General features: G+C 40.7%; 1 protein-coding gene across 3 annotated transcripts in view; it reads right to left on the bottom strand.

The window, feature by feature from the left end:
• dtnbp1b (dystrobrevin binding protein 1b) overlaps window positions 1–23,431 on the bottom strand; it is a 37,806-nt gene extending 14,375 nt beyond the window's left edge. For all 3 annotated transcript variants that reach the window (XM_029442649.1, XM_029442651.1, XM_029442650.1), the window contains exon 1: window positions 22,996–23,431. Coding sequence is in view for 1 of the 3 variants with exons in the window: in XM_029442650.1 (XP_029298510.1) it covers window positions 22,996–23,041 (46 nt within the window). In the remaining 2 variants the exon portion in view is untranslated. The remainder of the gene's footprint in view (window positions 1–22,995) is intronic.
• Between the last annotated feature and the right edge of the window lie 1,074 nt (window positions 23,432–24,505).

Below are 24,505 nucleotides of genomic sequence, written 5' to 3'. Positions count from 1 at the left end.
GCAGGAAGTAGAAGCGACAGGAAAGGCTGGTATGTATGTGTGTGTTTGCTCGCTTAATAGGATGTGCGAGTGATCATGCACCTATATGCGCAATTCTTTATATATACAGACATAATAAACCAGCAGAAAAAAATTTACCTGCTGATTAATTTATCTATTTACTCAACCTCATAAACATGCAGTCTGTATTTTATTTGCTTTCTGTCTACAAGTGTGAGAGTTTGTGGCGAAAGCAGAACTGTGAATGTCCTTTTATAGGTCATGTAAATGTGTCCATAGTCTTCGTGTGCAAACACGTGACAAAACTGTGTGACGTATGCGTGCGACGCCATGTTGGTTGGAATACAAATCAACAATGCCATCTAAAGCGAACAACAACAACTCCAACTTCAAAGTATTGTGACTCTCTGGAGTCCTCTGCAAAGGCAAGATTCAGAGGAAAAGTCCAAATTTGCGGCCGTGACCCGTACACGCTAAAGCCGTCGGATTATATTGAGGATTTAAATTCATTACCGCCGATTGAATATCCGGATATTGTGAACTACCTTGTGCTACAAACGTTGTGGGCAACCAACGCACAAATGAAGGCATACAAGAGCTTAGATGCTTATAATGTCTTTGTTTCTGGCTGGGTTGATAGTCTTCTTACCAAACCACTGAAAGATGACAGGGTGCTCGTCCATGCCCGTAGTAAATCACTCGCAAAGATCTTGAATACCGCTCCAGCCGTGGTTTGTGAGTGAGAAGAGCGGCGATGTTATCCTCGCTAACGTAAACGTAAACATAGCTTTAGCATGAGCTCTTACCAGATATAAAGTGGACGCCACACACACGGGTGAATTGTGCTTTTTCTTCTGTTAAATCCTCACGAGTTATGTTGCTAAACCACAGCTTACGGCGTTCGGTAGACATTAATTCATCCCTCTTTTGTGGATCGTTGTTTTTGATGATTGTGGGAAATCTAAAGAACTGTTTCTCTGGGTCACGAGTAGCGTTATTACTAGTGATGGCAGTGTGATACTGAAGCTTCGATACGGGCTTCAAAATCTGGACTACAATTACATAGAACCACTGCTTCGAAGCTTGCTTCAAATCACGTGACATATGACGTCCGAAGCAGTAACTGCTTCATTTCCTGAATGAATCACCGGACTGGTTCGCGGTCCAATCAGGTGATTTGCTGCGACAGCCTCGTCTCAATTCTGACAGGTTGAGACAGTTTTGAATTTGAGCGCCTCAACACTTTATAACCGCTCTAAAAAATGCACAATTTGTGGGTTGTTGTCGTCGTAGTATGCGTTATTGCTGTTGAGTTGTTGGTATTGCATTTGTATTGGATCATTATGGAGCCAGCCAACTAGCGAAACAATTGTTATGCATGCCAGCATCATCTGTTCCTTGTGCGCAAGTAAAGAAACCAGATCTAAATCTGTTGAAAGAATAATGTACATCCCACATAAAAATGCACAGCCCCAGTGGTGCAGCTCGTAGAGCAAGCCTCAATTAAAGGCTTGTCGCAGCAGCCCGGAGTTCGAATCCAACCAGTGTCCGTCCATCTGTTGCGTTTCATTTCCCTTATCTCTATTCAATCTTAAACTGTACTATCATGTAAAGCCTAATAAGCCCACATTTCCCCCACAGCACTCTCTTCTCAATAACACATACACACAATCATCAATCTTTATTTTTAGATAGAACATGATATTCAGTCTTAGATGTGTGCGTCAAAGAATTTTCAAGGCAAAGATACTTTAAATCTACTGCAGCCTTGCAGTTGGCCAGTAGATGTCACTGTACCTGAAGCTTCGAGTAATGAACCCATTTCCGAAACAATTGGCTGAAGTGGTTCAGTGCTTCACAAAAGCTTAATTTGCCCATCACTAGTTATTACCACAATTATACACTGCGCACAAGGTTGCCATCTTTCTTTCAATCTTAGACGTTTAAATACAAAGAAAATTACGAAGCGTTGCAGCAACTCACACGTGAACGGCCGCCATCTTGGTTGTATATATACAACCAAGATGGCTGAATTTCGGGTTGAGAAATAAGTGTGACGTCACATGCACACAATCTATATAGAAGCGAAGGAGACCAAAGCTCACTATCTTTGCAGCTATTGTATAGTGAGAGAAGTAGCTATCTGAAAAGTAGAGATGAAACACGCCAGTAAGGGCAATTCAAATCTAGGATAAAGCTTTAGATTTGACTAAATGGAGACATTTTCTCACAGCTTGGATCACAGTCACAATCTTATATTTAAGTGTTCATCATATAAGCTTTGGTCACCGCGTCTCTTTTGTACAGGAAATGCTCATTTGGGCTCACTTGCAACAGGAACTAATTTTATTTCATCAAGGATATTCGAGACTCCTTTTCAATATGGCACTAATCTTAATTAGAGCTCTTTCAACACGTTGTTTAGTAAGAATCCTTAGGTATAAAGAATATTGAATTAGAGCACTGACAGACTCCATTTGAGTGACCGTAAAAAAAACAAACAAGTAACACTAATAGGCCCCTTTTCAAATGGAAATATCTCCCCTTAGGAGTCATCAACAGCCAATTCAAGTCACCAATGAGCCGTTCCACAGTCATTTACTCTTTGTAGTGAACTTCACATATCAGGTGCTGCCGGAGACGGTGCCAATGGAGAGAAGTTGATGTTTGAAGCCTTAGAGCCAGTGGCCAGTCTGCCTTTAATGCCCGGGACTAGAGCCAGCTCTTGTGTGCCTTTGTGTGGAGACAGTATTGGACAATGTTTTGGATCTCTGAGGCTGTGTGCATGTGGACTATAAAAGACAGAGGGGTACGCACAGGGAGACAGAACGAGGGAGGTAACGCGTTTTAGAGTGAGATGCAACATGTTTAGTGGGTAAACGTTTTCATCCATGTGGAGCGAGAGATGACGAGGTTTGAGGGACATGGTCGCAGTCCGTGACCTTGGAGTCAAAGCTGAAGAGGTCTCAACATTTTTAAACACTGCTTATGTGATGCCAGGGTCTGTGCTGAATCGTCTTTGAGACAATGCAATTATTTTAAGAAATGTGGCTTTTCAAGCATGGATGAAACTCTGATTTCATACCTCATGAGCTCCAATTATCTTTTTTTTTTCTTCCTTACTTTGATTAATGCCCAAACAATTCAGCCATATTCTCATAGAGTACACTTTACATCACACTGGCTCATCAAACAACATCTTATATTTAAAATAAATAAATCCCCTTGTTCGACCAGCCACTTTAAATGAGCTGTCTGGTCTCAGATGGATTTGTTTCCGGTTGCTTATAAAAGCCCAATGTTTCATTCTGAGACAGCAGCGCGCAGCCTGAAGACCAAGAGGCAGGCCTGACAGTGGAGACAGCCACTGCTTCTTCTTCTTCTTAAGCCCTGCTCACTCAGCCGTGGTATTTTTAGATTCTGTCCGCCTCGCTATAGCTCTCAAGTGCTCAGGTTTCCGCCAAAGGCAGGCCCCGTGCTGTAAATAACACACACACACACACACACACACACGCACACACACACACACACACACACACACACACACACACACACACACACACACACACATGACTAGCATGATAAGTGGCAAAATGTGCATAATACAGAAACTGTGTTTTCCAGAGAGACTGAATTAACTTTCTGTGTGAAACATACTGAAGCGTGCACAGTTGACTGGGGGAACTTACACACAATAACAGAGAAGGAGTGAGTCACTGTTGTTGTAGAAGTGTGATTTAAAAGTGTATTTTCTAGAATGAACCATCCAGTCATTTCTCTGCTGAGTACAAATTACTTTTATTTGATGCAGACGGAACCAATGGAAAAGTGCGTGTAGCTACTCAAACACACATACAGATGCACCCTGCTGGCGTTAAAATGCCTTCACACTCATCATCAAACCGATCATCACCACGCCCTGTGACACACTAACAAACACATACACACACATACACCAGTACACATCAAAAGCTCAACCCCTTTGCTGAATACGTGACATTTTCAAGAGAAAAACCTGTAGAGAAATGATTCTAAATGTTTCATACTAGCTGCAGGCTTTACTTTCTTCTAATCTACATAGAAACAAAAAGCCTACGTCAACTTTCTCGTAAAAATTCACATTCAGACTGAACGCGTGTGTTAATTAAATGAGCCATTTCTGGTAAGTGAAGGCGCCTGGAGACCAAGAAAAGACAAAAGAATATAACTGCCATCATATTATCACTGATTAATTCAGAATATGTGTGGCTGTTGTGACACATCAACCCTTATTCTTACTAGTTACACATTACGGTTGCTTTTAAAATAGTTTGTCAGTTGTGTTTCAGACTGCAGCCTTGAAGATACAGTTGAGGGCTGTGTTGCAGTTTGTACTACACGCAGTGTGGGTGTCGAGCACAGTTTGCCACACAGCTTTTGCTCCCTTCATGTTTTCCTTGACCTTACAACAACAGAGGGCAATTGATTTCCTTGTGTTTTTTATTTAATTATTTACCCAACAATAATAAACACAGCTGTGACTGCGATGGCAAATGAAAATATAACCATAACACATCAAATAAAATCCCTGGAAGCGGCTTACAATACATCCAGTCAGTTTATATTTTTTACAGAATTCTTATCTCTAGTTGTCTCCAGGACAGATATTTCAAACTTTAACAGTGAATTTATGCTACTAATGTGGCAGTGCGGTGGTTTCCAAACACAATTTGTTACTTTATGTGGCAAGCATTCACAGCTGGCAAACAAGCAGAAACTAGTTTTCGCTGTTATGTAATTAAATGGCTGTTTGCATTGATGCATCTGCCAATCACGTGCATCTAATGAGGGGCCTCGTCGAGAGGAGATGAATACTGTAAAATACTGAGAATGGTGCAGTAATATGTATTATTTAGATTAACTATGACTGTTACTGATCTATGTTTCGTATTATAAAATACTATTGAGTCATATATTTGTCTGGAATCGTGAGTTATGTTAAAAACAGTGCGTGGTGATGTTAATTCACACTTCAAAGAGTAACACTATTTATGCCTGAAGCTGCGTTGTGAAGATAAAGATGTGGGCAACAGTCAAGAGCTTGTTAAATATTTGCTGGTCCACATGATTCATGACCGTATACATCAAGGTTTCTCCCTCCTTCCCTGTCAGTAGCCATCATCTAATTTGAGTGGGAGTGAAAACACATTAAACCAAGCTTTTCCAACTGCACACTAACATGTAAGGCAGAGCTCAGTGGGAGGGCTTCTTTCTGCTAAGTCATTCACAGCCTGAACACCACCGGAGGATAGAACATTTTTCATTACAAATTATGACCTATTATAATGTTAAACGATACCATACAGCTTCAGAGACCACATACACAATATATGAATGATGTGATTAATTTCTTTTGACCGATTGCACGTTTAACTAATGCGCCAAAACAACAAGCTGCCACTGTTGTTTACCTTGTTAACTGTCAATTAGTCACACGAAAAGAACAGAAGGGTAGAAAGACATTACATGCTTGGACAGACCGAAATGTGTGCAGAAACACACACACACACACACACACACACACACACACACACACACACACACACACACACACACACACACACACACACACACACACACACACACACACACACACACACAAATAGAGTGGATGTATCACGGCATGGCGTAGCAGCAAATCAGAGGTGTCAGCTAGCAGCACAACCATCCACAGTGGAAGGCTGTACAGTTGGATTAGGGATGTACCACTTTGATGTGAGAGGGGTGAAGGAAAATGTCCTTCAGAAATGTCCTTATGCATTATTGTACAACTTATAACTTTGTGTGATTATGTCCTCTGCTTTAGCATTTATATTACAAATCAGTTAAAGTAACACCACAAGTGAGTTACTACTTATATAAGACCCTCATTTCTTAGCTTGGTGACACATTTGTGTTTGTGTCTCCCCTCTGCTTTAATGTTGCTGATGCTTGAATACCCGCTGAGATTCTGTTAATGTTACAGTGAATGCACGGCAGGGGATTTAAATGCAGCCTCAGTCTGTATCATCCAAAGAGCTTAAAGTTAGATTTGATAAAAACCCAGGAAGCTAACAGAGCATGTCTGCTCTAAAGTAATCAAAGCACTAGCCATATCAACAGTTCGGGTCTTATTGAGCAGAAAATATATGCAGCTTAGGTGAAGAAAATAATAAAGTCATGACCTGTGTCTTAAATAACCAAATATCCCCCTGTGACATACCTGATGGATTATTATTATTATTATTATTATTATTATTATTATTATTATTATTATTATTATTATTATTATTATTATTATTATTATTATTATTATTTGTCATTTAGCAGACGCTCTTATCCAGAGAGACTAACTACAGGGACAGTCCCCCTGGAACAACTCGGGGTTAAGTGCCTTGCTCAGGGGCACAAAGGTGGCAGCCCATGTTGTTGAAAAACCAAATTTACTGGTGTAAATGTTGCAAATGCTATTAAAAAAACCCCACTCACATTACCACACGCAGCCAGTCCCTAGTTACATAATACGACACATTATGATGACTGCGTCCTGAATTTCAAGGTGCATTTGTTATTTTGCCACTTTAATCTGATTCGACACAACAGTGAAGCAGGAAGAGCTGTCTTATGATTTCGAATGATGTGAGATACAAAACAGGCTTTTTGCAGCTGCACAGTGAATGAGTTCAAAATCTAAATATTGTGGGTAGAAAGGCCTACAGCGGAGTCGATGGAGGGGAATGTGAGCCTCTGTGGAGGCAATGTGAATATATACATTTTTTTTGTTTTTTTGCTTTTTGCTTCCCACTGCCAGCTGACATTTACCCAAAAACATTTCCATTGCTGAAAGGCATCTGGCCTTTTGAAGTGTGTGTATTTTAAGTACACGGCACATGTGTGTGTTGCAGCATGCAGTCACACAACAGACCGGCTGGGAGAAACATGTTTGCAGCAGACGGGGCCGATGGTTAAAAAGGTCAGTAGCAGAGATAAAGGTTATGGAACATATCCAGAGTGACTATGTATTCCTGTAGCTGGTTATATGAATGTACATTAACACCAAGCAGGAAGTTTAGGATAGGAAAAAATAATATATTATGCATGACAAAAAAGCCACTTTGGACTATCAGAGTAAAGAGATGGTTGCTTTGTACAACCAACACAACTTAATGCAGAGGGCGCTGTGAGAGTTGTGTGAATTTGCATCAGTGATGCTGAGAGACTGATGATAAGGACAGAAATCTGAAGTTGTCCTGAAAAGTGAAATATTGATGCATATGCGCACCACAAATCTTATGGTCAAATAAATTGCAGTAACAAACTATAATTAGAATATACATAATACCCACATGGAAGTAACATGAATACTAGGATAATGGCTATGTGTAACATGTTGAATTATTGATTAGATGACAGGGATGAAATGTAAGTTAACGCCCAGCCCACATGCAAATTATTCAACATAATGCTCTGGTCTAATACGGTTCTGCTGTCCTTGAACCGATATCTTGATAACCGGCGGTGTCAGAGAAAGACAGAAAGATAGAGAGTCGGTTGTTTTATCTGGCAGCACCCGACAGTACATTATCAAAGAGAGGGTCCATCCATCAAGGAGAGCGAGGAGGAAACAGAGAAAGTCTATCTGTTGTCAGAGGTCTCTTCACAAGCCTGTCAAACTGCCCTCTCACACAATCTGCTCCGAAACGTCAGCTAACAAAATGTCCTGCACACGTGAACCCTGCTCATGTTCACTGACGCCACGTTAGCGGACTTCTTCTGGCTTCTGGATTTCTTATAAGGATATTGAACATACCACACACTTTATATTGAGAACCCACTGTAACTAATGCTTGAGGCATGGGTGATAAATGGTGTTACCTAATATGTGGAAATTGAATTCTTGGGCTAATCAAAATGTTGCAGTTCCAGTCCTGCTTCATTTGCCATTCAAATGCTGCTAAACCCATCCTTTCAAACAGGGATTAAATGTGTCTTAATGAATAATGAAAAAATACATTTTCCATATCCTTCCCTGTGTTCGGAGATAAATATAGGAGAAACAGAATCCTTGAGCTGCCAAATAAATCAGCGTTCAGCCAATGAGCTCTAAGCACCTGACAACGAGGACTCAAACTATCGTGGAGCTGGATGCAATTCATTACGTTCACAGAGACTTTAACCATATGCACGTATAGTACGGATATGTCATGCTTTACAGCTGGAAACAGATAAAAAAAATTACCCTGCTTCCCAGGACACAATTGAACATGCTTACATCATCAAAACCTCTGTGAACTGTTAACAGAAGCTGAATGAGGAGGTGAGAGGAGGAGGAGGAGGGGAAGAAGTAAAAGTGAGGGTGAGAGGCAGGTTAATTGCTTGCCTGGAAGGGAACTTTACCCACACAGATAATGATGATGTCTTGCTTCACGATGGGTAACGCAGTAATGACTGCGTGCATATTAGCCTCTAAATTAGGAAACCTGGCCGATCTGTTCCGTACGAGAAGGGAGCAGGTAAATATAGGTGCATAGGTAAAATCTCTAGAAGGCTCCAGTGAGTGAAACAACAGAAACAGTCAGAAAATAAAGAAACCAGAGCGTACACATGCCCTCAGGTGTTTTGTGCACGCTAAGCTGCACAGCAGGGATATTCTGGAGAGGAAACAGCTCTTCATAATATAAGATTACTGTGGCACTGCAGCTGGGTTAAAATAGACTCAAGACTCATAATATGATCACTTGTAAGTGAACATGCTGTTTGCAAATGAGGAGCCGCATGCATGTCGATATTCCCATCTGACATGCACGTGTATTCGATACATTCACACACACTGTTTATTTTTTGGGGATACTAATGTGTGAGACTTCTAGAACATTCACACAGGCTTTGATGCATTATGCAGGAATCTCCTCGTTTCTCCCTACTGCAAGAAAAACAGCCTTACATCAGCAAAATCCAAGTCCTCAGTGCAGACGCCTCTCAAGAACAACCTTTTCACTCTTTCCTATATATTTTTTTATTCTACTAAGCAGAAAAAACAGTGAAGGAGGAGAGATACAGGAGACAGAGATGTGGGCTGTGAGCCAAAACTTGAACTTCCAACAGCGTAGAAACTCAGCTCCCTCACGTCAACATTGACAAGAGTAGAGCAGAAAGTATCTGTATACACAGCATGTTGGATGTGATAAATAATAACTGATCTCTGCAGTGCTTTCTATGCAACAAATTATTAAAGATCAGGTTTGAGGCCTTTGCCTTGCGCATCACCTTGTTAGTATGCCCCTATACAGCAGTGGAGAACTGTGGGGTTACACAAGCAGCACAGAGCACAGGTCCAGTGAAGTGTTTGCATCGTGCATAAAAAAAAAGCACAACAATTTTAAAGTCTCTTTGGGAAGTGCAGCACAAAGCCTCAAGTGGAGCCAGTTCATATTTTACTAACCTTGACCAAGTTAAATGTTTCCTGTGTTTACACAGATGTCTATAGCGTCATTTAATAATCTTTGTGTTCATCTATTAAACATAACCAACGAAGAAGAGATTTGGTCTCCTTTTGAATGAATATCCCATCAGCTCAGCTCAGAGCATGTGTTTTCATACATGGAACAGTAACCACACTGTGCACAACAGACACAAACATGTTGCCTTTGATCAATATTTCATCAGTACTCGTGTTAGAGCGAGAGACAAAAATGGGTGTACAAGTACAGTATGCAGGTCTTTTCATTTAGGGAAGCTGATAAATGATATATTAGTTTACATGCAAGACGTCTTGTTGAAGTGAAAATCTCAAGCAGGTGGCCGGGCATATGTGCAACATGGTTGTTTTAGAATTTGAAGTTAATTTAATCAGGTGGGCAACACATTTATTGTTTCCTGGGATCACCTGGAATGAGATAAAAGACCTTTTGAGGACGGGCGGGAAATAACACTGCAATCTGTAGTGACAGTTTGTTTATGGTTTGTGTGGGAATTTTATTTCATTTACTATATTTCCATATGTTGAAGCTTTAACAAGTAGATGGAGAAGACAAACATGTCAACAAACTACAGATATTCATGTTCATTTTAGAATTTTACAACAAACTCAAAAGAGAGGAGAGTCTCAGAGAGATGGTGTCTGTCATATGTTTTGAAAGTAACCCAGGAACTGGAGATATCTTTTCTTCGAGCGCTGTGTGCAAAATTCAACTAAATGCCAGCATTATATACCGTCCTTCTTTGTTGTGCTACTTGTAATACCCCCCCCCCCCCACAGGCTTGCCATTCTGTTCTTTACGTCTCCTCTGCTCTTACAGGAGAAACATCTGATTTTGTCTCTTTGTTGGACCCATGCCATCCCTAACCTCTGCCTTTATTTAGCAGCCTCATTTCCTACTTGCTTGGCTCAGCAACAATAGAGAAGATTTCAGCTACAGGAGGGGGAGGGGGGGGGGGGGGGGGTTAAGAGGCAGCCAAGTGGGATAATGGAACTATTGTATGAATCTATAAATAAGATTCCTTCATGTCCCTAAGAGCCGGCCTACTGTCATCCTGTGGTGAGCGAGTTAACGCTACGGAGAGACTGAGATATTCTGTACGTTTAACTAAGTGAGGTCGAGCAGAAAAGTGCTTACCACTCACTTTATTATATTGTTTAGAACCTTTAACGCAGACAGCTCCCCTTGCTCCTTCAGGTACTGTTGAAGAAAACATTACAGTAGTCATGCTGCATAATTAAAGCTTCTTTGTACACGGTGTGATGTAAGTTCATGAACCCTTAGAGTTTTAAAATACTACAGTTTACCAAAAATGGATTTAAATCAGCTGAACACATCCTGTGGGTGAAAATGTTTAATTTAGGAGACAAAGGATGCTAAATAGAGCTGTTGGCGACAAGTTCAGTGAAGGTTCAACACCACAGTTAACGAGGCAGAGTGTGCACGAAATCAACAAAATTGGACAAAGTCTAGACATTTTACCTCGAATATATCCCAAATTGATTTTGAATCAAGGGAAAGGCCAGATGTTGATGTAAACAGCATAAATCCATGGACCCCCTGCATCATCATTTCAGTGCCACATTAAAGCTAAATGTTACTCACCAGGTGATCCTTTAAATGGATTCAGACTTTTTTAAATTCTTTTTTTATTGCTACCTCCAGCAGGGAAATGCACCTATTTTTCATGGGAATGACTTTATGTTAGTCCAACGTCCTGCACAGTTCCAATACATCAATTCAACAGATCGCCTTCAGGTGAGACTGACAGGATGTTTACAACATTATCCATATGGCAGAACCTCCACCACACCATCAAGACACGATTGAGAAAAACTCTGTGGTACAACAGGACGAGCCAAAAACACAATTATGTGTACATAATAAAGTATAACGTGCCGTGGAGATTTGTTGCTCTCCAAACTGAGGTTAGCGTGGGTAGGTTTACAGCACAGAACATTTAGATGTGCATCTTCTATGCATGTCACTGCACACAGGCCGTGTAAGCAGACTCATAATCAAAAATGAAAGGGCTATGTTCCTACACAAATCATTTCTTGTTCAGCCTGAAGGACTGCTATTCTTGAAATAGTTACACTGTACTTTTCCAGTTATTGATTTTAAGGTGTCATGGTAATGATGTGAAACTTCAAAGGAGTCGTACTGTCAAGATGATTCTTTCTCTGCGAGCTCAACACTTTCAGCTCTCTGGGTGAACTATCGGGCGTTGAGCTTGTTCTTCTCATCTGCGCTGAAGTCTTCCACTAAATATTTCAAGGGTGTTTTTGTTAGACCCTGACAGAGACATCAAAAGCTATCAGCCACTTCTCTTTGTTTTGCCAAGCTCCACTTCTCTTCTCTGTCACTGCGTATTTCTCACACGTTCTCCTCATCCCTCTTTTGTTGCTTTTCTCTCTAACACCCCCTCATTTCTCTGCAGTCAAAGTGTGCCCCTTTTGTTAGCCCCAGCATGAAATCTGGAAAAGCCCTGATCTTGGCCGAGGAGAGAACGTTATAAAGAGAATTTGCACAGAGATGAGGCAACATCACAGAGGACCGCACACGCATGCACACACCAAGCTAACACAGACACAGAGAGCCCCCCAGGGCATTCGTTGATCCATACTATACTCCTTTCTTTCATAACATCTCATCTTCCCTGCATTATTTAGCTATTTCTCTTTCTTACTTTAATGCCATCGGGCATACTTAGTACGGTATGTCCTGGGGCTTCTACTACTGCATTATGATCATGTGGCTCAATACTGCTGTCTGAATAATTATACCTATGCACCCTTGTAGCTGCATGCTGCGTACATTCTCACCTCTAAATCCAGAGCAATCTTTCACAGGTTTTCACAGCACAACATTTTGCGTAGGTAAAACCTTGGAGCCAGTATTCAAGAAAGAAATGTGGCAGCACTTTTTTCAATAAAGAATAACATACCACTGATTTACACTAAGATCTTTTTATGTGGTGAGTTCAGTAAGAGATATGCATTATCTAAAGATACAGTATGGACAAAGGATGTCGTAAATCTCTCTCTCTCTCTCTCTACATATACATATATGTATATATAAATAATTATCACAGCATTCTTTACATACTGTAGAGGCAATCTTTATTTAATATTTTCAATATTAAACCAGTCAATGTGTGCTAGTGTATGTTTTTATTCCTCAAGGAGAGTAGGTTTTAGCAAAAGCATCACACCTTGGGATGAAACACCTGATTATTGGCCCAGTGATGATGCTGTATTGTAAATCCATCTGTTGTTTTTGTAATATCTGACTTCTAGTTGGGCCACACACAGTCACCTTGCACACAGCGGGGAAACCTTCCCTCCCCCACAGCAACCTGTCCCACCGTCTCCTTTTGTTCTGTGAACACACAATACAGGCGAAGAACCCAGACCAGACACCAGTCACTGACATCCTCATGTAAATACATTACATGCAGACACAAATTCACTCACTCACACAGATGAGCACAAGGTCTAACACTTTCTTATCTGCAGAGTAAGAGACACAGAGACAGAAAGGGGAGTAAAAGAGAGGAGCTGTGTGCTATGACCCCAGTCCAAATGAGAGGTCCTTGAAGGGTTTATCTGTCTCTGGCTGACCGGAGTTATTTACCCTTACATAAGGCAGCAGGCGGGAGGGTTGGAGGACAGAGGGAGTGTACAGGTATTAGAAAGCCCTAGAAAGAAGGCTGAGCAGCATGCACAGAAGTACAGATGGCCTCAGCATGTTGACGACACCTGAAAAATGCATGAAGATGACAGAAACACAAATGCAAAGAAGTGCATATGGGAAAACATTAAACTGGGAGAAACCCGACAGTATGAAATCTGGAACAAACTCCCTCTCTGTCTGAGCCTGTAAATACTGTCTGTTCAACCATATACCTAATTAGTGCAACTCTCTGGCTGTCTGACCACACTATTACTTTTCTCTCCAATTCCCAGAGGAGTGGGAGTAGAGGGGAGAAACAAACCGATAACCCACCTGCTGAGGTGCATCACACAGGGGATGGCAAATGCAATTTCTAAGCCATCTGTGAGCGGGATTTGAGACAAAACACTGATTATATCTGCTTCTTCTTTCGACTAGAAAATAGATTTTGTTCATCTGTGTGTGTGTTTGTGTGTTCTTGCACGTGTGAGTGTATTATTGGATGCCTTTGTGTGCAGTATAATTTAAGGAAGTCTGTCATTCCGGTCCTGCAGTTTTACATCATCCCCAGGCACATTTGAGAGGGTGTTTGAAATCATCACTGAAGTAACTGAGGCACCCCCTAAAACAAAACAACTGCCATAAGGCTGTGTGTAAAACGATATACCAGTCACTATTGTCCCTTTAATTACAACCGTTATGCTAAGTAATCATTCTTCTGTCATGCTGCACAGCTCCGAGCTTAATTTCTCAGCGTGATGAGCGGTGGGAGCTTACTTGTAGCTGTGATATTGAAGAAAACGTTCTTCATCATTATAATGATGGTAATTGATATTGTTGGTTGTATGGTTGGATGAAAGTGATCTTTGGCATTTTCAACAAAATCAACATAAATCTCTCACTAAGGTGCACCAACATTTCTAATGAGCAGGAATCCTGGTGTTCCGAGTTACGCAGACCCTGGTTACTGTCGCTTGTGCCAGTTCTCACGCTGCACAAGCGACAGCGGGAGGCAGATTTACCACTCATTATTCTTAATAACTTAATAACAATGTAGATAGGAGATTTCAGTCAATGGTAGACAAATGCAACCATCAATTTCACCAGCTGTAATGACAACTGTTGGCAACTCTAGCTAGTTAGCTAATTCTCTGGTTGAGTTTTTAATGTTTCCTGGTGACTCATATTAAAACAAAACCCTGAAGAAAGTGTCATAAAGACGTATTTGATGACTGCATGCATGGTATCATGGTAAAATAATGAGGCTTAAGCTAACAGGTAATAAATCATCATCACCAGTGCTGTACAGTTTCACAGGCCTGCCGAGCTTAGTTACTGTACTGTTGCTGAGCTAAGATTGGATGATAAGCTGTTCAGGGGAGGGGTTTAGTGAACGGTCGGTTCCAATAGTTCCTTTTATAGATTAAGATCGAATCATCAATTTGCCTTATCTATCTTAAAGAAGAAGAATGAAACGTCCTCCAGAGAGTAGAGACTCTCTGGAGGACGTTTCATTCTTCTTCTTTAAAAAAAAAATCAGTGACAATGTAAACTGAAAAAAACCGTGGTTTAATTATTTTAGCTGTACCATATTGTTTGAGGTTTAAGTGCTTAAGATTTACACATTTAATTTAGTGGGGGTTGTGGTGGTACGGAGGTTGTGCAGAGATTACACACTGCAGGAATGGAGAATCTCTGATTTTTTTTTTTACTCTCTGGAGGACGTTTCATTCTTCTTCTTTAAAAAATAAATCAGAGATTCTCCATTCCTGCAGTGTGTGATCTCTGCACAACCTCCGTACCACCACAACCCCCACCAATTAGCAGACTCCCAGATAGAGAGGAGGCCCTTTCTCTCCTATGCCTTTTTATTATTATTTTTCATTATCTGAAATGTGCTTTGTGGTTTTGCTCAGTCTTTTTAATTCCTCATCTTTACCAATATTATTTCCTTTATTCTTGACTCACTCTCACTTTCACCCTGCTCTCCTTCATCCTCAACCTGCTATCTTTTCCTCCTCTAATCCCCCCCCCCTCTGCTGTCTTTTCTTCGCTCCACCTTCATCTCATCTCCTAATTTGTGTTCCCTCTTTTTAAGTAGTACAGTTGACTAAACAATATAAGCATTGAGAGAGGAGACAACATACTCAGGGGCTTGCCGACAACACCTGTTAGGCCAGGTGGGCACAGCTTGCAACACAAGAGTGGACGGAAATAGGTGGGAGAAAGTTAGAGAGAGAGCGGGGAAGAGAGGAAAGGACAAGAAGCAAGGTGGGAGAAGTCAAGTGAGAGATAGTGTGTCATCCATCCAGAACCTGTAAAGTGCTGTTCCATGGCAGATATTCCTGTCAGCCTTAAGGATAATTGGGTAAAAGAAAATAGATGGATGGATAGATGGACTATTATTACAGTTTTTTACAATTGCTAAAACACATTTCTTGAAACCTTCACCCATTTTCTCAAAACTTTAAACACAAAACACAAAACTCAAGCTACACTCACAAAACCACAGACTCCTCTGGCACAAATCAAACAATGTTTTCAGATCATGCACTTTTCCAGTCAAAATAGAAAAACCTACAGAGCATTCATTAGACACTACATACATTTGTTTTAAAACACTGCATCCAGTGCATGTAGTTTGATTTAGTTTTATTGTAAATTAACACATTTTTGCAAAACTAAACAAAAGTACAATTATCCCAACTTATACAAATAACAAAGAAAACTTCATACGTAAATGTAAAGCACATTACAGGTACATGTAAAGCACATTACAGGTACATGTAAAGCACATTACAGGTACATGTAAAGCACATTACAGGTAAATGTAAAGCACATTACAGGTAAATGTAAAGCACATTAAAGGTGAATATAAAGCACATTACAGGTAAATGTAAAGCACATTACAGGTAAATGTAAAGCACATTACAGGTAAATGTAAAGCACATTAAAGGTGAATATAAAGCACATTACAGGTAAATGTAAAGCACATTAAAGGTGAATATAAAGCACATTACAGGTAAATGTAAAGCACATTAAAGGTGAATATAAAGCACATTACAGGTAAATGTAAAGCACATTACAGGTAAATGTAAAGCACATTACAGGTAAATGTAAAGCACATTAAAGGTGAATATAAAGCACATTACAGGTAAATGTAAAGCGCATTACAGGTAAATGTAAAGCACATTACAGGTACATGTAAATCACATTACAGGTAAATGAAAAGCGCATTACAGGTAAATGTAAAGCACATTACAGGTACATGTAAAGCACATTACAGGTAAATGTAAAGCGCATTACAGGTAAATGTAAAGCACATTACAGGTACATGTAAATCACATTACAGGTAAATGAAAAGCACATTACAGGTAAATGTAAAGCACATTACAGGTACATGTAAAGCACATTATAGGTACATGAAAAGCACATTACAGGTACATGTAAAGCACATTATAGGTACATGAAAAGCACATTACAGGTACATGAAAAGCACATTACAGGTACATGTAAAGCACATTACAGGTAAATGAAAAGCACATTACAGGTAAATGTAAAGCACATTACAGGTAAATGTAAAGCACATTACAGGTAAATGTAACGCACATTACAGGTAAATGTAAAGCACTTTACAGGTACATGAAAAGCACATTACAGGTACATGTAAATCACATTACAGGTAAATGAAAAGCACATTACAGGTAAATGTAAAGCACATTACAGGTACATGTAAAGCACATTATAGGTACATGAAAAGCACATTACAGGTACATGTAAAGCACATTATAGGTACATGAAAAGCACATTACAGGTACATGTAAATCACATTACAGGTAAATGAAAAGCACATTACAGGTAAATGTAAAGCACATTACAGGTACATGTAAAGCACATTATAGGTACATGAAAAGCACATTACAGGTACATGTAAAGCACATTATAGGTACATGAAAAGCACATTACAGGTACATGAAAAGCACATTACAGGTACATGTAAAGCACATTACAGGTAAATGAAAAGCACATTACAGGTAAATGTAAAGCACATTACAGGTAAATGTAAAGCACATTACAGGTAAATGTAACGCACATTACAGGTAAATGTAAAGCACTTTACAGGTACATGAAAAGCACATTACAGGTACATGTAAAGCACATTACAGGTAAATGTAAAGCATATTACAGGTAAATGAAGAGCACATTACAGGTAAATGTAAAGCACATTACAGGTAAATGTAAAGCACATTACAGGTAAATGTAAAGCACATTACAGGTAAATGTAAAGCACATTACAGGTACATGTAAAGCACATTACAGGTACATGTAAAGCACATTACAGGTACATGTAAAGCACATTACAGGTAAATGTAAAGCATATTACAGGTAAATGAAGAGCACATTACAGGTAAATGTAAAGCACATTACAGGTAAATGTAAAGCACATTACAGGTAAATGTAAAGCACATTACAGGTAAATGTAAAGCACATTGCAGGTACATGTAAAGTACATTACAGGTAAATGAAAAGCACATTACAGGTAAATGTAAAGCACATTACAGGTATATGTAAAGCACATTACAGGTAAATGTAAAGCACATTACAGGTAAATGTAAAGCACATTACAGGTAAATGAAAAGCACATTACAGGTACATGTAAAGCACATTACAGGTAAATGTAAAGCACTTTACAGGTACATGAAAAGCACATTACAGGTACATGTAAAGCACATTACAGGTACATGTAAAGCACATTACAGGTACATGTAAAGCACATTACAGGTAAATGTAAAGCATATTACAGGTAAATGAAGAGCACATTACAGGTAAATGTAAAGCACATTACAGGTAAATGTAAAGCACATTACAGGTAAATGTAAAGCACATTACAGGTAAATGTAAAGCACATTACAGGTAAATGTAAAGCACATTACAGGTAAATGTAAAGCACATTACAGGTACATGTAAAGCACATTACAGCTAAATGTAAAGCACATTACAAAACCAACAGCAAAAAAACGTCAACGTACGATTCGTTCTGCCTCAGCAGCATCACACCTTTGTGCCAGAGGACTTCATCTACATCACACGCAATGTTTTCTCTTGCTAAGCAACGGGGGAAAACCCTCTGGCATGGCGGATCCAGGCTTGACAAGCATCCACTATGTCACCACAGGCCAATGCCATTGGCTGTAGGAGGTTTACCCTGGTGTAGGGGTTCCGGTCACAGATCCTCCAGCGCCACGCAGAAAATAACTCCTCTGTATGGGCTGTATGGTGAAAGGCAAACATTTATGAAGCGCTGGTTGATGTTGAACCATTCATGTATCACTGCACGGTGAAAGCTGGCATTGTCCCAAACTACAACATAAATAGGATGCCCGGCCTGATGAGGAACCTGAACCTCAATCAGAAAATCCCGAAGACCACTCAGATATGTGAGAAGATGCTCGGTGTTGTAAGGCCCTAGGGTTGCATGATGGTGGAGAACCCCCCCAATTACTTATGGCTACACAAAGGGTGACATTGCCACTACGCTGGCCAGTGACTTCCACAATGGCCCGTTGGCCAATTATGTTCCTGCTTCTTCTTCTCCTCTTCGTCAGATTTAACGCTGCTTCATCTCCAAAGATGTAGTCATGGGGCCTTTCCATAGAATCAAACTCAAACAATCTCTAACTGTACCTGTTATCTTCTCTGAATGCTCTTACGATGGTGGCCACAGAGAGCCTACTCTTTGTCCTGCTTCCCTCATTGTCAAGCCATGAACAAGAACATGGTCTATGACCATTTCCCGGATTGCATCTGAAATGATGGTTCTGGTTCTTCCTCGACCTTGATATCTTCCCATCACCTCTTACTTGTACTCTTCCTCCTCCTCTTCTTCCACCTCTTCCTCCTCTGCCTCTCAAAATGTTTTCATCCATTGTCGGTATTCACATGTGCACTCTGAACTTTCTTATATAGTGTGTTAAATCGGTTGATCACATCATTAGAAACAAGTGTGTACAATGTTGAGTCGTTGTGTTTAAACGATGACAACTGTGTTGGAGTTGTGTTCAACTTTTGCTGCCTGTGTTTAGCATTTTGCAACACATGTGCATCACAGTGGGAATTGTGTTTTATAGTAAAGGGGAATGTGTTTAGAGTTTTGCAAATAGTGTCTAACTACTTGAACTTGTTTAGGGTTTTGTAAAAAGAGTGGTTGATTCGACAAATGGGTTTAGATTTGCTTCAGAGAATGAGGTTTAGTGTTTTAGCAATTGTAAAAACTGTAACATTATCACAATAGTAATCCATGTCATTGCATGGTAAAACATTCTTCTAATTATGGCTTATGTAATTGTGCGTGTGTTCTGTGGGTGCAACTGCACTCCACAATATTTGTGGCCATGTGCATGAAGACTCGACATTTCTGTAACTGCACACATGCATCAGTTATGCAACAGTGGGAGCATGCTATACAAAGACTTTCACATGGATCTAAAATATTGACACTTCAGCCCCGAGGTCGAATTACAATTTAATGTCACTCATAACAAAAAGAAAGAAACAAGCGGAGTTAAATGTGATTATTATATCTTATGAACATCAAGCCGTGCTCTGTCCTTGACTTTACCCTTTGACGGCACAGATTCTTTCATCTCTCAAACTAAATCCATCTTTGGAAGACAATTCATGAGATAAATCCCAGCCTTAACCTCAGTCAGCGGCTTCAAAGGGGAGCGTGACCTCCTTGATTATTAAGAGAATTAAGAAATGTCTGGCAGTGTACACAGCGTCTGTGTTTACATGCTGCAGTGATGTTTGAATATGCTAAATAGCGAGCTAACTGCACTTTGTTTATGTGTGCATGGAGAAATGTATGTATGAGTATGCATACACACGCACACATACAGTCTCTCAGACACAGGAGACAATGGACAAAAAGTCAAAGTTTAAAACCAATTGAATGCTGTTTTACGAGTAGAGCTGCATATCCATACAGCTGTATATGCAGTGAGTAGAACCTTTGAGAATAAGGACATTCAGATTTTTCCAAGATCCTGGCTCTATCCCTGAAAACGTCACTTCTTTGAAAATAACAAAGGTTTCTTCTGGCAGCATTAAAAAGTTGACTTTGCCTGTGGCTTAAGCCAGCAGAGACAGTGCAGGAGCCAGCTACTGTACCATATACAGTCCAGACCGCACCCATTAAAGCAGCACAAAAGACTAATCACATCTGCAGCGCTTTGATTTACATGCAATTAAAGTTTCATGTGAACCCAGATAAACCAGACAGGACGGGATCAGAGAAGAGAAGAAGAGAGGAGAAGGAGGGCTGTGGGACACAGAGAGGAGGAGATTAAGGAACAGATGAGACACCAGAGATGAGAGCAGATGTGTACAGTAACCAGGTGCAAAAAAAAGAGAGAAAGGGGGGGACAAAAAGTAGGAGGGTGGGGACTAGGAGAAGAGCAGAGAGGAGGAGAGGTGAAGCAAGCTATCATTTGGCAAAAGTGATGACACAGCACACCCATCTCAGTGGCAGGTGCCTGCTGTTGCTCCTTCACAGAGGACACCAACTAACAGGGAGAGAGAGCTCAGCACCAGCGTTACACGATGATGATACCACGCTGTTCAGACTCAAGCTGCTGGAACAAAGGTAAATTAATTGCTACAGATTGTCTTATCTAAAAATATTACTGCGTTAAAAAGAAAGGGCTTTAAACACAAGTCCATAAATAGTCCATAACTTTGCTCTATTTTTGTATCAATCAAGTGTAGAATTATGTAATATCAATATCTTATTTGTTGCCATTTTTAATCAGCAAAATGAGCACCGTAAGCCTTTTACTTGATGTTTTAATGAGTTTCTATCATAAATTATTCTTCCAATCTGGCATTGTTTGGGCATGTCCCTTTGATATTGACACCAGTACTAATCACAACTGATGAAAGGGAAATATGACATCAATGTTCTCCTGCTTGATTAAATCCTTCCTTTCTTCATTCTTCAACTACTCCAATCTGCATTTTTATTTTCTTAAAAGCTGTTGTTTAGCTGACTATTGACTTGTTTGCTCAGAGGCTGCGTTTGGTTATGCAACATTACGGTTAGCAAATCAGTAATCAGACTCTGCAGGCACTTGATATTTCCACTTGAAGGCACTGCTCTATAAGAAGGTAATGTGATGGATGTGTCTTGACAAGGAACAAACTGGTCAAGTGCAAAGCGAAGCAGCCAAGAACTGGAGCTGAACATGTGAGAGTGAAACGGGAGTTATACAACAACAAGCTGGCTTATTACTCAGCCAAATAATTGAACACACAATGATGTAATTATTTTTCAGAAGCCCACAGTCATAAACACACACAATAGGTATTTAGTGTGGGTGGGTGTGTCAGTGTATGATCATTAACTCATCACCCCAGACACACAAATGGTTTCCAGGCGAGTTTTATGCAAGGTTGGGCAGTAAATAACATCCTGAAAATAACAGGGGGGAGAAGGGGAATGAAAGCGAGAAGAGGGGGGATGGTGCAATAATAATGAAAGCAATAAAAGACATTTTCCCAGATGTGATCTGTGCCTCAGTCTAGGCTGTCAATGTGTATGTCTGTGTGCCCGTGTGTGTGAGAGAGATCTTCTGTGTGTATGTTCCCACTGAGCTCTCAGATGAGTCTAAATGAGTCACATCGTTCTATCAATCACCCACTTACAGTACAGCAATCGTCGTGTGTGTGTGTGTGTGTGTGTGTGTGTGTGTGTGTGTGTGTGTGTGTGTGTGTGTGTGTGTGTGTGTGTGTGTGTGTGTGTGTGTGTGTGTGCGCCTTGCTTTAGGCCAGAATGAAGTCAAACATTAAAACTGCAGTCCTACACACTTTCGCCCACTGAATAACTGCTGCACTCCACACTATAACTTTATAGCCATATTCCTTTATCTTAATCCCTGCCAAGTTATTTCAACAGACACAGTAAAAACATAAAGTACACACACACACACACACACACACACACACACACACACACACACACACACACACACACACACACACACACACAGCCAGTACAGTATTTCACTCTTACTTAATGAATAATTTAACGTAACAGAAAGATAGAAAGTGAAATAAAGACAGAGGACTAAATCCCACCATAACCATTTTTCTGTTTTGGATTATGGTCAAACCAAACAGAGTGTGCTGTCTTTTCAATACACATCAGTTTGACGGTTGTGAATAACGGCAGCAAGTCACCTGGTCTTTTCCTCTTGCTGAAAAGATACAGCTGGCCTGATTGCCAATCAATGGACAGCTCCTTTCCAATAGATCGACAGCTGGAGGCGCTCCAGGGAATATGTAAACACACTCATGCATGCTCCCACAAACTGCCACGTTACACACATCCCTGAGCTCTCTTACCAACATGTAAACATGTACAAATATGCACACACAAGCAGCAATTATCCCCCTTTACTTGTACTACTGTAGATATCATCTTCCCTTACACATACTGTGTTACACAATCTTCACTCCCACTCCCCATCTTTATGCTGTCACACACACACTTCACGTTCCTACTGCCAATATGAATAGCATTCTTTATTTCACTTGTAATATCTATAGGAACAATAATAAAATGTATTTGTTGTTAAATTGCATTTAACTACATGTCCACCTTCTGTCTCGGCCAGGTCTTCCTTAAATATAATGAGCCTCTGTTTGAAGGGACACAAAAAAGGTTGCTTTCAAACAATCCCTACGCCACAACGACATTTAACACACTGAACAACATACAGATCACCACTACCAATGCCAAAAGAAGAAATAAAAAGTCACTCACAAGAGTTCCTTTGGCTCCCGTCTGTTGCACCAGGCGAGGTGGACATCCCAGCAGGATGCTTTTTGCCCTCACAAGATAATCAAATGGGAGGGAGGGGAAGGCAGACAGCGCGACGATAGTACACCGAAAACTCCACCGATCACAACAACACCTGCCCACCACGCATCCTCATGCTGTCTCTCAGTCCACACACATGCTCCTCCATACAAAAGAGGCTCCAGAAAGGCTCACACGCACATTCTCATGCAGATCAGCTCGCACGCACACTCACACACTCGGAACGGTTGAGCGTTCTCAAGATCCCGGCACCCACGAAACACACACACACACACACGTGCATGTATGTATGGATCACCGCATGCACCAGTGTCTAGCTCCAGTGTGAAGAGCGCTGAGGCTGACAGTGGGAGAGAGAGGAGCGAAGACGAGTGGAGCATACCACTGGCTGCTGCTGAGTCGGAGAGGAGGGGGACCGGAGGAGAGAAGAGAGGATGATGAGAGGGGGTTGGAGAGAGGGTGTGTGTGTGTGTGTGTGTGTGTGTGTGTGTGTGTGTGTGTGTGCAGGGAGGAAGGGAAATAAGGAGCACAGATGATAATGAGTCTGTGTGTGTGGATGCGCATGTTTCTCTAATCCATGAACAAAATCGCCTGTGACCTTTGAATAAACAGTAATGCCTCCTCATCCAGACTGCATACACCTTCTTTGTTTATATGACTCAGTGGCTGGAGGAGCACGCTGTTTTCATAAAGAGGGATAACTACCTAATAAAGTGGAAACAGAGTTAAGATGTCGAGCAACAAAATACAATAACTTTCCAAAGGTTAAGTTTGTCTTTTCTGCTTTTATCATGTACACGCACGCAGCACAAATCGCACGGTCAAAAGTGAAACACACTTGCGCCCACACCCACTCTGTCTGCCTCCACTGCCTGAGGGGGGGACATAATAATCCTCCTCATTAGCATGATGCTGTGAAGATCATCACAGTTCCACCTAGCTCTGTCTCCTTCTTTCTTGTCCTTCACTAACTCCTCCCCTCTCCTTTTCCCTCTGGGATGGCCCCTCTTTTCCAATGCATGTTAAGTGCAATTGATTTCAACCGCTAAAGACACATCATTGCTGTATCAATTTCGTAAAAGCAAGAATCAGCGCAGTGGGGAGATATCAAAATAGGCTGGAATAATGCATATCTACAATCAAATCACGTAGAACTTAAGAGTCAGAAAAGGGTAGTGAGTCACTCTGAAGAGAAATTAAACCCTCAAGCTTAAGGACACACACACTCACACACAACAAATCCACATGATGTAAACCCTAGCCTTCATCTTTATGACACATCATAGCCCTCAATGCCTGAGGGGCCGTTGTGCAGGAAAAATAAGATACTAACACCAGCAGCCACAATCAATAGCATTTGGATTCAGATGCACAAGTCACACTGCGGGAAACTCACGTATCATAAACGATCATAAGCTCATTAATTAGCTATGGGCGAGTATAACTGCACCAC

The sequence above is a fragment of the Cottoperca gobio genome, chromosome 11 (genome assembly GCF_900634415.1).
Source record: "Cottoperca gobio chromosome 11, fCotGob3.1, whole genome shotgun sequence".
In the NCBI taxonomy this organism is placed as follows: domain Eukaryota; kingdom Metazoa; phylum Chordata; class Actinopteri; order Perciformes; family Bovichtidae; genus Cottoperca; species Cottoperca gobio.
The sequence above is the reverse complement of the archived record's forward strand: the minus strand, read 5'-3'. Positions and strand labels throughout refer to the sequence as shown.